At 42.1% G+C, this 11,862-nt stretch overlaps 1 protein-coding gene across 1 annotated transcript in view; it reads right to left on the bottom strand.

Moving 5' to 3' along the window:
• Nucleotides 1-471: 471 nt before the first annotated feature.
• Nucleotides 472-11,862, bottom strand: part of LOC145413762 (uncharacterized) — a 41,090-nt gene continuing 29,699 nt past the window's right edge. Inside the window, exons 3-5 of the mRNA XM_080283417.1 lie at nt 2,758-2,997; nt 1,237-1,383; nt 472-531 (exon numbers count right to left, since the gene is read on the bottom strand). Coding sequence (XP_080139543.1) covers nt 472-531; nt 1,237-1,383; nt 2,758-2,997 — 447 coding nt within the window. The remainder of the gene's footprint in view (nt 532-1,236; nt 1,384-2,757; nt 2,998-11,862) is intronic.

Raw genomic sequence — 11,862 nt, 5'->3', positions numbered from 1 at the left:
AAAGAGGAGTTGTAGAGGAAGAAAGAGTATAGATCGTAATGCAGTGAGTACCAAGAAAATGATCAGAATAGTTTACAGTGAAACAGAAAAATAAATCATAGAGAGAAATATAAGGTCACATCGGAAAATCTCAGGATGGTTGTATGAAGGGATGACTGGAGATATTTTCCTTTGCATCTAGTGAGGAATACAAGGCCAGATATGAAAGGCACAGTAGGAATGTGGATAGGAATGACAGGAACTAGACTGTAAGTTCAGATATTAAAAAACTTAGTCGAGAATATAGGAACAGGTAGGATAGGCGTCGGGTAGAAATAGTTAGGGAGGACTGGAGACGGTCTGTTATGCATCGAGTTTAGAGAAAAGGCTTAGGACGTAGACACTGGGGTGATAAAGACTCTAGTGATGGAAGGGAGAGACGCTGAAGGAATGTGGGTGAGGTCGATTTGAGATGACCACTTCTTAGACTCCTCACTTCTCGTAGGTAACCTCAGCGTTGAACCCACCACCGTTGTCAAAGAACTTTACCACCTGTAAGAGAAAGTTGAGTTCGCTTTTATTGTTGGAGTATGATAAAGGAATACAATGAGCATCAAACAGCAACAGATATGATAGTTCTTTCGAGGCTGTAAGTAGACTATGATATCGCAGTATTTCTCTGAGCTGAAGATGATGATAAAGCAAGAAGACTTTAGATCCCACAATTGGTGGAGTCTGTCTCATGATTAACTTATTATTGTTTGAAGTTACTACATGTGGTATTATGCACGGAAGATACGTAGCATACCGCCCTTCGCCTACTGGTTCACAATCGCGAAGCTTATAGGTTCAAACTGTAAAGTTCTTCTCATAAATAACTTTCGAAAAAAACTTGATATCATCCTGTGTTGAGGACGCTGGTCACTAAAGGATTAAAATATTGCTTACTGTATGATCGTGCACTGATAGCGTCTCATAGTAATTTTTAACCTATCTAAGTTAACTGTGCTTTCCGAACTGAAACTTGCGGTTACGGGAAATGATGTAAACATTTGTGTGAACTGGGGTAAAACTTCATGAGGACTGGGATAACCATCGTGTGAGCTACTGTAAACTTGATTGTGAACTGGACTCTGCTAGTGATCAAGCTGGACTAAAGTAGATCTTTGTCGTACGAACTGGAATCTAACATATTGCAGTATTATTTCTACATCTTTATCCTACCTTCCATTCACCTGAGTGCCTCCTATGACCCACCTGAGTGCGACCGTCGGGCAGCAAGACCCGGTACTCGCCCTGCGTGGTCTGACCGTCACTGTTCTCAACGTGGCTGAAAGTATTTCCTGAGTCTGTGTCATCCACGCCCCAGGTGAAATCGTAGGGCATCCCCTCCATAGGAGCAGGCTCAGGCTGAGGGAGACAGGCATTTTATAGGACTTACATAGAGATTTAGGGAGACTTCGACTCATTCAGAGAGCTGCAAAGACAGACAGATTTAGAGACATTAAAAGATCCTTAGACATTTAGAGATATTTGATGGGACATGTGCTGCAGAGACATTAAGAGGGAGAAACGTTTTAGAAAATAATAAAAACCTAAACTCTTCCCTTAAACATTACAGTATATAGCAGGGAGTCAAATGCTTCGAATCAGCTATTTCCATCACATACTGTACATTTCAGACAACAGTAACGTCCAATCTGTATGCTTAAACTTTCACTTACTTCCCTTACGACATAATGCACCCAGACGATACATCATACCGTCTCACATTTGTACCCTACTTATGAGATGTCATCGTGTACACCATTCGAATGGAGAGTTACCGTAGTGGGGAGAGCACATTCGTTTTGCAATATCATTGTCCCTCATAAATCCACTCTCGGCATGTAGACTTTCTTTTCTGTCCTTCCTAGTAATTAAGTTCCATTTTCATTTCTCTTCTTTGTACCTTCTTAAACAGGTAAATATCTCATTTCACCCTATAGTCGGTTTGTTTTCATCTAAGGGAACTGGGTCACACTCAAAGTGAATACCAAGTCGTGGTTATAAATATCGATGAGTGTTAGTTTTGAGGTAGGAATGAGTCTCCTTGGTTAATACTCAAATCCATCCTCCTCTCTAACTACACCTGGCCATCAACCGAGCTGAAAAGGGCGAGAGATCTTTGTCAGCTAAAAGCAAACACTTTAAAGGAATCTCAAACTAAGGTTCAAGACGGCCGGTGATTAGCAGTAGTCCTTGAGAAACATAATCTGTTTCCCCCAGATATTATTCAGTTTAAAGTTTTCAGTATAGCGGCGTCTTGTTTAGTGTGTATTCTTGCTGTGCTCAACAGATCCAATTCCGCTCGAGAAATGGAAGCGTTGGGTACAGCCTCCACGATCCCTTTATGCTTAGAGAAGTCTCCCCAAAGAAGAATAAAAAAAAAGTAAAGTTTTAAAAAAGAATAAGTTTAAAAATAAGCTTTGGCAATGAAGAGGTACATAGTAAATTTTCGTTATCTAGAGGAGGTTAAGTAGAAAAACGGAGGCCGGTATTATTGGTTATGGAGATTTCGTGACGCCCGTCCGTTAACGACTTGCTCTGCACAGCACACGTCAATATTTTTTTTTTTTTTTTTTTTTTTTTTTTTTTCAATGAAAGCAGACTCTAGTGACATTAGAACGACATAACATGCAAGAGAATAAGGGGCAACATGCTAAATAAACAGCTAAGGAAGTGGTGTTAGTAAACCTCCAGTGCCAGTCAAAACACTGCTCAGATCTTCATACTCACGGCAGTCGTCACAGGCACCACATTCTGAGGCAGGGCGATCAGTATATTGTTTGAAGGTGCTTCGTAAATGCTGGTGGGCTGCTGTACACTCTCTTCAGGGGTCTCGTACAGGTTAGTGGGCTGTTGAACACTCTCGGCTGGGGTCTCGTACAGGTTGGATGGGGCTGGGGGAGGTTCGTAGCCGTACTGGGGAGCGCAGAGGACAGACCCAAGCACAGCGAAGAGCAGGAACACTGACGACTGCAGGGGTGAGTGGGTAAGGATGTGAGTGTTGGTGACGGGGGATAGAAATGTATTAACTCGCTGCCTAGGAAATGCAAACTTGGCATTCCGGTTTACTTCAGGCGATTTTTTTTTTTTTTTTTTTTTTTTTTTTTTTTTTTCAGTTTAAAGGCACTCGTTGTTGCAAAGAAATTACATATCTCGACGAGCGCTCTGGCTAAGACGTAAGAACCTTATATTTTTCCCCCCAGCTAATTCCGGATTGATTTTATTATCTCGAGGGAACCTAAATTCAAAGGGGTGGTTAGCTGTGGTTGATGTGGGTACATAGTGGAATTTGAATTAAATTAGGTGCAATAAATATGTAGACGAATAACGACAGCGGTTATAAAACATGATACGAAAGTAAATATGATTAAAACAGGAGAAAGTCTTGAAGTGGTGAATAGAAGAGAAGGTAAGGGAGAGAGTGACCGGCAGACAAGAAGACGGAATATAAGGCATGGGGCTGACTAAAAACAAATTTGGATGGAGTTTGAGACTTAGAACTGGGGGGAAAAAAAAACTAATATCACGATGGGGGTGGGGGCATAGGACAGATATATAGAGTTACATATATTTTCCTACATGGGAGAGGAGTGCTACGAACAGGTGGGGTAGAGACCTAGAGCTTTGAAGAGAATCAGAGAGATGGAAGTAACAGATAGATTATCCATACACGGAAGTAGAAGGATGCTAAGGAACAAGAGGGATAGAGGAATAGGATTACGAGGGTGGGGTATGGCAGTGAAGGTGGCTGAGCTGGAGTTATGGAGTGCCTTATTGAGAGGAAGGGCGAGGAGGTGAATAGCGAAGGCAATAAAAAGAGGGGACCGAAAAGGATGCCACTAGTATATATCTTCATAAATTCCGTTCAGAATCCTACACATCCCTTCCTGAATTCATGATGGTTTGAGGAATAGCTGTGGCAGGTATGTATGCTTACAGGTACTGCCACTATCACTCCACATTTTCTCATATTAATTCTGACATGTAAAAGGCTTTGCTTGTAAGGGTGAGTTTATCCCTCTCTCAGATGATGCCTTGTTAATTTCTCTTATTCTTCTCTCCAGACTGATAGATTCAACATATGAGGGAACTGAAGAGGTTTCAATGGAGCCTGTATGGAACTCATCAAGAGTGAAACATCTACTAGGGTAAGTAAAGTTATCTTGAGTATTAAGAAAAAAGTACAAAAAAGTCATTATAAGAGCTAAAATTCAGTGATGCTCAAATACCGGTATATGAAATAGGACATTACTGATACTTGTTCTCGTAATAGGCTAATTGGAATATTTTCTGTGGAAACACTTCAGTTTGCATTTATCAGAAGGCAAAAAAAGAGTTAAAAAATGAAGATCGCAAAAGTAAGAGCATGAAAATATTCATGGAGAACAGAATAGAGAGAGAGCGAGAGAGAGAGAGAGAGAGAGAACAAATTAAGACAATGTAAGAAATCTTGAAATTTTAGGTTAGAAGAGAAAAAGATGCCGAGAAGAAAAAAGAAAAAAAATGGAGAGAGAGAGAGAGAGAGAGAGAGAGAGAGAGAGAGTTGACTGGGATACAGAGATAAATAAATTAACTGAGACAGACAAGTAGATAAGCATTAATAAAAGTCGAGAAGTGGAAGCAAAGAATTCCCCGCACGCACCTTGTGAGCTATGATGAAAGAGATAGTGAGGTATTTTGAAGTAGACAGGTAGGAGGAGATTAGAGAGAGAGATAGAAGTAGATAATTCTCCCCCACGCACCTGGAGAGCCATGATGTAGCCGGTAGGGAGGATGAAACTACACTGATGTCCGCAGGTGGGAGGTCGCCCCTTATATACCCCGGCTCTGTCCTTCCTTCCTGCCTCACTCCCAGACTCTCCCCTTCCTTCCTTGCCTGGCTTCTCTCTCTCTCTCTCTCTCTCTCTCTCTCTCTCTCTATCTTCAGTACCCATTCATTTATGTCCTTTAACTCCCCTTTTCTTCATTTTTCTTCAGTCATTCCTATCTTCCTTTCCATTTTCATTTTCTTCCATCTGTCATTATATTCACTATGCATTCCTTTACATAATTTTCCCCTCTCATCTTTCATTTTTTTTTCATCCATTCCTCGTAACATTTATCTTCCTACTTCAGTTTCCATTACTTCCAGCTTCATTCCAGACGATGTAATTGACTTATGTAACAACCTCTTAGTGGTGAATGGGGTTAAAGAAGGCTCTGTTTAACCCCTCTATTTCTGGAAGTCTCTTCTAAGCGGAATACATTCGTCTGGATATAGCAAGATTAAAATAAAAAGTATGGATTGAAGTAGTTCATTTGTTTAGACTCTTTCCTGTCTGTCGTCCTTCCTCCCCTCCTACTCCTTATCGCATTCAGCTTCACCTTGAATCCTCTTCCCGACTTCCTTTTATCCTTCATCATAATCGGGATCAGGCGTGATTGAGGGGCGTGTCCCTAGCGACCTCTACACGATGATATATGATTGCTTTCCCTTTTTTATGCAAAGAAGAAAGAGCAGAGGCTAAAAGCGCCCTGTCCCCAGACGAATGCGGAGCTGAACTACGATTATTTCGATTACTTCTATTTAGTTTTAATATTTTTTGTGCAAAGAAGAAAGACAAATGCTAGGAGTTCGCAAAAATATTCTATATAATAAAGACATAACAAGTGAGCTATATATAAGATCTGTTCATTTTGAGATGCTGAGAAACACTGTATTTAAAGGACTAGAGAATATAGGCAAATGGGAAAAAATTGGCAAGACAGTGCTCTCAATCCCCCAGATCATTTATATCAGCTTTAGGAGAGCACCCCTTCTTTATTAAATGTGCCCTCCAGAGCTGAGTAGAAGCGTCTGGTAAAGAGTGAGAATAAAATATAAATGACATTCTGATGCTGCAGGAAATAAACTAATTGTCAGACGTATCTTTCCCTTTTTAACTCCCTCTCAGACTTGCATCTTTCCCATGTTAACTCCCTCTTTTAACCCTTTAAATACTAAGCAGCCACCTATAATTTTTCTTCCAGACGATTTTACCTAGCGAGGAGGGTACATGTGATGGGGAAGGGGGTGTCAGGGATTATTTTAACTCCTTCAATACAAGAGGTCATTCTGGAAAGCCGAATTAGTCCACTGGATGGTGGCAGAAGTAAAATATGAAAAATAAGCAGCAGAAAAGTGAAGAATTTAAGCCTTTCAATGTAGTGGAGTCGCAACTATTTTTGATTAAATTTTACTCAGCCTTGGATTTTTTTTGTTTAATGGAGAAATTAGATACTGCTTTCACTAACTCTGCAGTACAAGAAGTTTCCCCTTAATGAATAAAATAATCTAGATGTATTAAAAATAGTGTATTCTAATTAAAGACGTCATTGTACTGAACGGCTTAAGGCCTTGATTCTGGCTCTCTGTTCCACTCCTTTACCCTATACAGACATCCCCCTATCCCTTAACATCTAACCTTCTCCTCCCCTATATCTTTCCTTTCTCCTATATCACTCTTCCATCCTTCCCTACAACCACCCTTTTTCCCCTCCCCCACCATATACAGCATTTGTCCTTCGTTCCTACACTACATTTTCACCTTCATCTTACTTTCTCTTACCCACTTTTGTTATGATGATGATGATTAAGGTGGTGGTGGTGGTGGTGATAATAATGATGATGATGATGATGATGATGACGACGATGGTGATGATGATGATGATGATGATGATGATGATGATGATGATGATGAGCCCTGTTTTCCTGTCCTCCACCATATGCTGCACTTAATTCCTAAACCACATTCTTACCTTCGTCTTACTCTCTCTCCCCTATTTTTTGCTTATCTTCCCACGCCTAATGCTCATCACAGACTTTCTTCCCCCCCATCCATTCCTTACTCTTCCCCTCCTCCATGTCTCTCCTCGTCTTCTCCTCCTTTGCTTTTCCCTCTTTTCTCCTTCTCCTTTCCTTTCTTCCTCTCCTCTCTAACTTTTTTCATTTCTCGCCTTCTTCCTTACTCTCTCAGCTTCTCCGTATCCTCCCCATTCTCTCACCTTCTCCCTTCTCTTTACTCTTATCTCCACCTCATAAAATTTGATAATATAGCAATAGTCTCTTATATTACCAACAGCACTGAAAGGAATATGAGATCTGTTGCTGTTTCTTTTCCCTTATATACTCCTTTGTACTCTTCCCTACTCCCTCCCTGTTCTCTCCACATCTCCTTTTCCAGCTCCCTCCCTTTCCTCCCCTACACTTCCCTCACTCCCCTAATCTCATTCCTATCTCCTCTCATCCTTTTCCTCCCTCCGTCACTATCTCTTTTCCTACCCTACACTCTCCCCAACCCTCCTCCCCGTCCTTCCACTCCTCTATGTCCCTCCTACACCTCTCATTTCCTAGGCATCTCCTGTCCTTCCATCCTGCATCAACTTTTCCCTAGCACGTCCTTCTCAGTCCTTCCGTACATCCTACACGCTTCCTGCTATCATGTCGCATCCTTAAACCTGTACGCTATGATGATATCTTTTCCATCGTTCTCGTCACCACAAGACTGTTTTATTTAGCTTGGGAGAGATTTTTGGAGCTGGGGGATTAAGAATTCAGTCTTAACTTTTCAGACTTGAGGGTTTACATGTAACTTAAATTAACTCCTTCACCCACTTTACGTCATTTGTATTTTTCTTTCTCTTTTGCCTCACCCAGACGACTGTATTTAGTTTGAGTGTCCTAGTCCTGAAGGGGTTGCTGAAGGCTGTCTGTAGCCCCTCTAGTTCGAGAAATCTCTCCAGAGTTTAAGAGAAAAAAAAATCGGCTAGAGACATGGAATGAAAAAAAAAAAAAAAATCCTTGCGGTGAAAAAGTTAACCCATGTAGTCCGAAGACGTAATTATTAATTCTTGCTGCTACCAAACGATGTTATTCAGCTTAGGAAAAACGATTCTAACTGGAGAAGGTAGGTCTCATTTCCAACTTGGCAAAGTAGGACACATTTCTAGCTGCAGAAGGTAGGACACATTTCTAACTAGACGAGGTAGGGCACATTTCTAACTAGACGAGGTAGGACATTTCTAACCGGACGAGGTAGGGCACATTACTAGCTAGACGAGGTAGGGCACATTTCTAACTAGACGGGGTAGGACACATTTCTATCTGGACGAGGTAGGACACACTTATAACAAGACGAGGTAGGACACATTACTAACTAGACGAGGTAAATATAGCTTCCATTGACCCCTTTCAGTACGAGAGGCATTTTGTAAGGTTGAAAGAAATCGTCTGGAGATATAAATTGGTTAAAATAAACTGGGTAAAATAAAGGAAGAGTTTGACAGTTTCCAAGAGAAAAATAAAGTATCGTAACTGATTTTCTTGGGTTAAATCTCTCTCCTCATAATCCTACTTTTCCAGTTTCTTGTTTCTTTTTCTGGCTGTTCATTTCTTGGGTTTTAAAGTTTTCATTTTCTTTCATGTTTCTGCATTGCGAAGTTATGGTCTCTCTCTCTCTCTCTCTCTCTCTCTCTCTCTCTCTCTCTCTCTCTCTCTCTCTCTCTCTCTCACACTCAGATGTATTATTGCCTCCTCAAGTCAGTGTTCTTCCTTTCTTTCTTGTTTTTGTTTTTTAGATAATTTTATTGAGCTTGGGAGAATACCATGAGAGTGAAGGGGTTGGTAAAGGAAACTGTAGTTCATTCACCTTACCTGGCGGAATATTACGAATCTGCTTGTTTCCATAGCACTTCTTCGTGACTAGCACTGTATTCTAGTGTTAATCCCCTACTGCAGCTCAGCATTCAAGATCGTAACAGAGTATTGATAACATCTTCAGTTCGAAAAGCCTCTCTTATGCTGAATAAAATTTCGAGTTGGGAAAAAGAAATCATTAGAGAGTATCAGCAGATTCGAAATACTGTAATATCCTTGTTGAAAATAAATGTAAATCTATGTCTGCATTTCTGCGTAACTTGCCTCCGTGTCACGTCTTCTTCCTTTCTACGCCATTATCATCTCTCCTTCCCTCCTTCAACCATTGACCCTCTCTCTCTCGTACCTTCCCACCTCCCGCCTAACCATTCAACGCCCATCTTCCCTTCTGCCTACCTCTTTCTTCCCTCCATCCTACCTCCTTTCTTCCTCTGCCTTCTCTCCCCCTTTCCTCCCTCCCTCCCCCCCTGCCTTCTCACTTTCCCTCCCGTTTACCTCCTCCCTCTACCATCCCTCCTGCCCTCTTCCTCCTACCTTCCTTACCGTCACCCTCCTCCCTTCAGCTTCCCACCCACCTCCCTTCAGCTTCCTACCCACCTCCCTCTGGCTTTTCTTAACATCTCCCTCCTCCCTCTACCTTTCCCTCCACCTCCCCCCTCCCTCTACCGTTCCTCCCATCTCCCTCCTACCTATACCTTTTGTTTCACCATCTCCTTCTTCTTCCCCTCACCTTCCTCCCTTCCCTCCCTTCTCTACTTTTCCCCTATTTACCTCCCTCCTTTCTTCCATCCCACGTCCCTCCTCTCTCTCCCTTTCCTCCCATCCCCCACAACCCTACCCTCCCTTCCTCCTCCGTCTCCCCTCCCCCTCCGTCTCGTCACTCCTGTATTAAGACTTTACTTTCATCGTCTTGACATCGGCTGAAGTTTTTATGTCTATGGCTGATCCTCCCCTACCCATCTTCATCCCACCCCCATCTTTCCCCCGTCCACTCCCCCTTCCCCTCCCCAGTCCTCCTGCGTCTCCTTTTCTCAGGCTCTCACTTCCCCACCCGTCATCCCCTCTTTACCCTTCCCCCTTTCCATCCCTTGCTTTCCTTACCCTCCCTTCATTCTCCTGATGGCTCTTTCCTTCCCCCTCGCGTCTCTCTCTCTCTCTCTCTCTCTCTCTCTCTCTCTCTCAACCTCGAAGCTTACCTCTCTCCTCCCTCCCTCTCTCTCTCTCTCTCTCTCTCTCTCTCTCAACCTCCAAGCTTACCTCTCTTCTCCCTCCCTCTATCTTCTCCCCTCCAACCCCATGCTTTGCTGACTCTCTCCCTACAGTTCCATTACCTCTCCCCTTACCGTCCTATGCGTTTTCTGCCCTTTGTTCTCAGACTTCCAGTTTACCTCCCTTCATCCCTTCTCCCTCCAACTCCCTCTTTCCTCACCCCCTCTCCCTTTCCTTGCATCTCCTCCCTTCCTTAAATCTCCTTCCTTTTTCCCCATTTCCCAGCCATGTCTTTTCTCCCTCCCTTCCCCTCCTTCAGTTCTACCTCGCTTTTTCCTCTTTACCTTTCCTCCTTCTCGACAAGCCTTCCTTTTTTTTTTTCTTTTTTTTTTCTTTTTTTTGTTAGTCTCCAAGTTTACCTCCTACCCTCCCCCTTCCTCCCTCCGTCCTTCTCTTTCCTTATCCCCTCGTCTCCCCTCCTTTTCCTCAGCCCTAGCCTCCCCTACCTTCCCCCCTTCCCCTTCCAACGCCTCTCCCTTTTTCCTGTAATCGGCTTTCCTTTCTTCTTTCCATCCTCACGTATGTTATCCCCAAAACGAGCGTTGTCAACACATGTCTACGTGAAATAGGTGAAGGGAAGAGAGTTTTTTTTTTTTTTTTTTTTTTTGCCTGTATAAAATTGGTGGAGGAGGAATTTTTTTTTTTTTTTTTAAGATTTTAGTGGAAGGAGAAAGAGCATTTTTTCCCTAAATGGAATGAATTTTTTTTTTTTTTGTCTGAGTAAAATGAGTGGAAGGAGAGATTTTTTTTTTGTCTATATATAAAACGGGTGGAAGGGGTAATTTTTTTTTTTTACATAAAAATGGAAGAAAAGGGAGAATTTTTTTTTTTTTTTGTCTATATAAAATAGGTGGATGGTGAATCTTTTTTTTTAATATAAAATGTGTGGAAGGAGCTTTATTCTTTCTTGTAAAATTAGTGGAAGGGGAATGTAATTTTTTTATCTACCTAATGTGAGTGGAAGGGGAAAGAGTTAAGTTCAGTATTTCTTTAACGTTTCGGACTACAGAACACGTACTTGGAGAAAATGAATAAAAATAACTGATAAACTGACGAGGAAAGCTTCTAACCAACACCTTCCCAGATTACGACACGTTAGATGATTCATTAAGTTGACGATGAATCGAATGAACCTGAGATTGCAAGTACTGTTACCCCCCTTATGACCGATACAACTCTAACGTTTTATCCAAGCTAACCTTATACTGTCTTATTTATGCAAGAGTGAGTAATCTGATCCTCACGGTGTTAACATGACTTGAATGGGAGGCTTCCTAACACCTCATCCTAATCGATTAATTTTACCTGTTGCACCTTAGTATTCTGCTATATGCCTCTTGTTTCACCTGAATATTCTCGTGTATGCCTCTTGTTTCACCCAAGCATTCTCCTGTACGCCTCTTGCCTTTTTAATGTCGAAATAATTCCTCTAAATATCAGAGACGAAAATATTAACATGCCTTATGCAGAGTACAGGACTGGACATTAACCTGTCACCAACCCATCTTCCTCAGTGTCTGTTGTCCTCACATCGCTAAGGATCTTGTTATCGTTGCGTTATGTGGCTCCTTAATATCTCTTTCTTAATAGTACACATCTGTATCTCATTCTGTCATATATTTTTGTATGTCATCTATGGAGGCACTACGTTTGTCACCATCCCTTTGTGTGTGTGTGTGTGTGTGTGTGTGTGTGTGTGTGTGTGTGTTTCAAGACTGGTAGTTCAGGGGCATGAAGATGGGTAAGGGTGTAAGGGATTGAGTCAGAGGAGAAGCCAGTGTTTTTTCCAGGACGGGCATGTGAGGCAAGACAGGTGCATCATCTCTCACCTGCCCTCCGTCCAAGGTCACCATTCCCTGCTCTCTCTCGCCCTGTGTGTTTGTGGTTATCTG

The sequence above is a fragment of the Coenobita brevimanus genome, chromosome 97 (assembly GCF_032717465.1).
Source record: "Coenobita brevimanus isolate Jiangsu-jjx chromosome 97, ASM3271746v2, whole genome shotgun sequence".
Classification (NCBI taxonomy): Eukaryota; Metazoa; Arthropoda; class Malacostraca; order Decapoda; family Coenobitidae; genus Coenobita; species Coenobita brevimanus.
The sequence above is the reverse complement of the archived record's forward strand: the minus strand, read 5'-3'. Positions and strand labels throughout refer to the sequence as shown.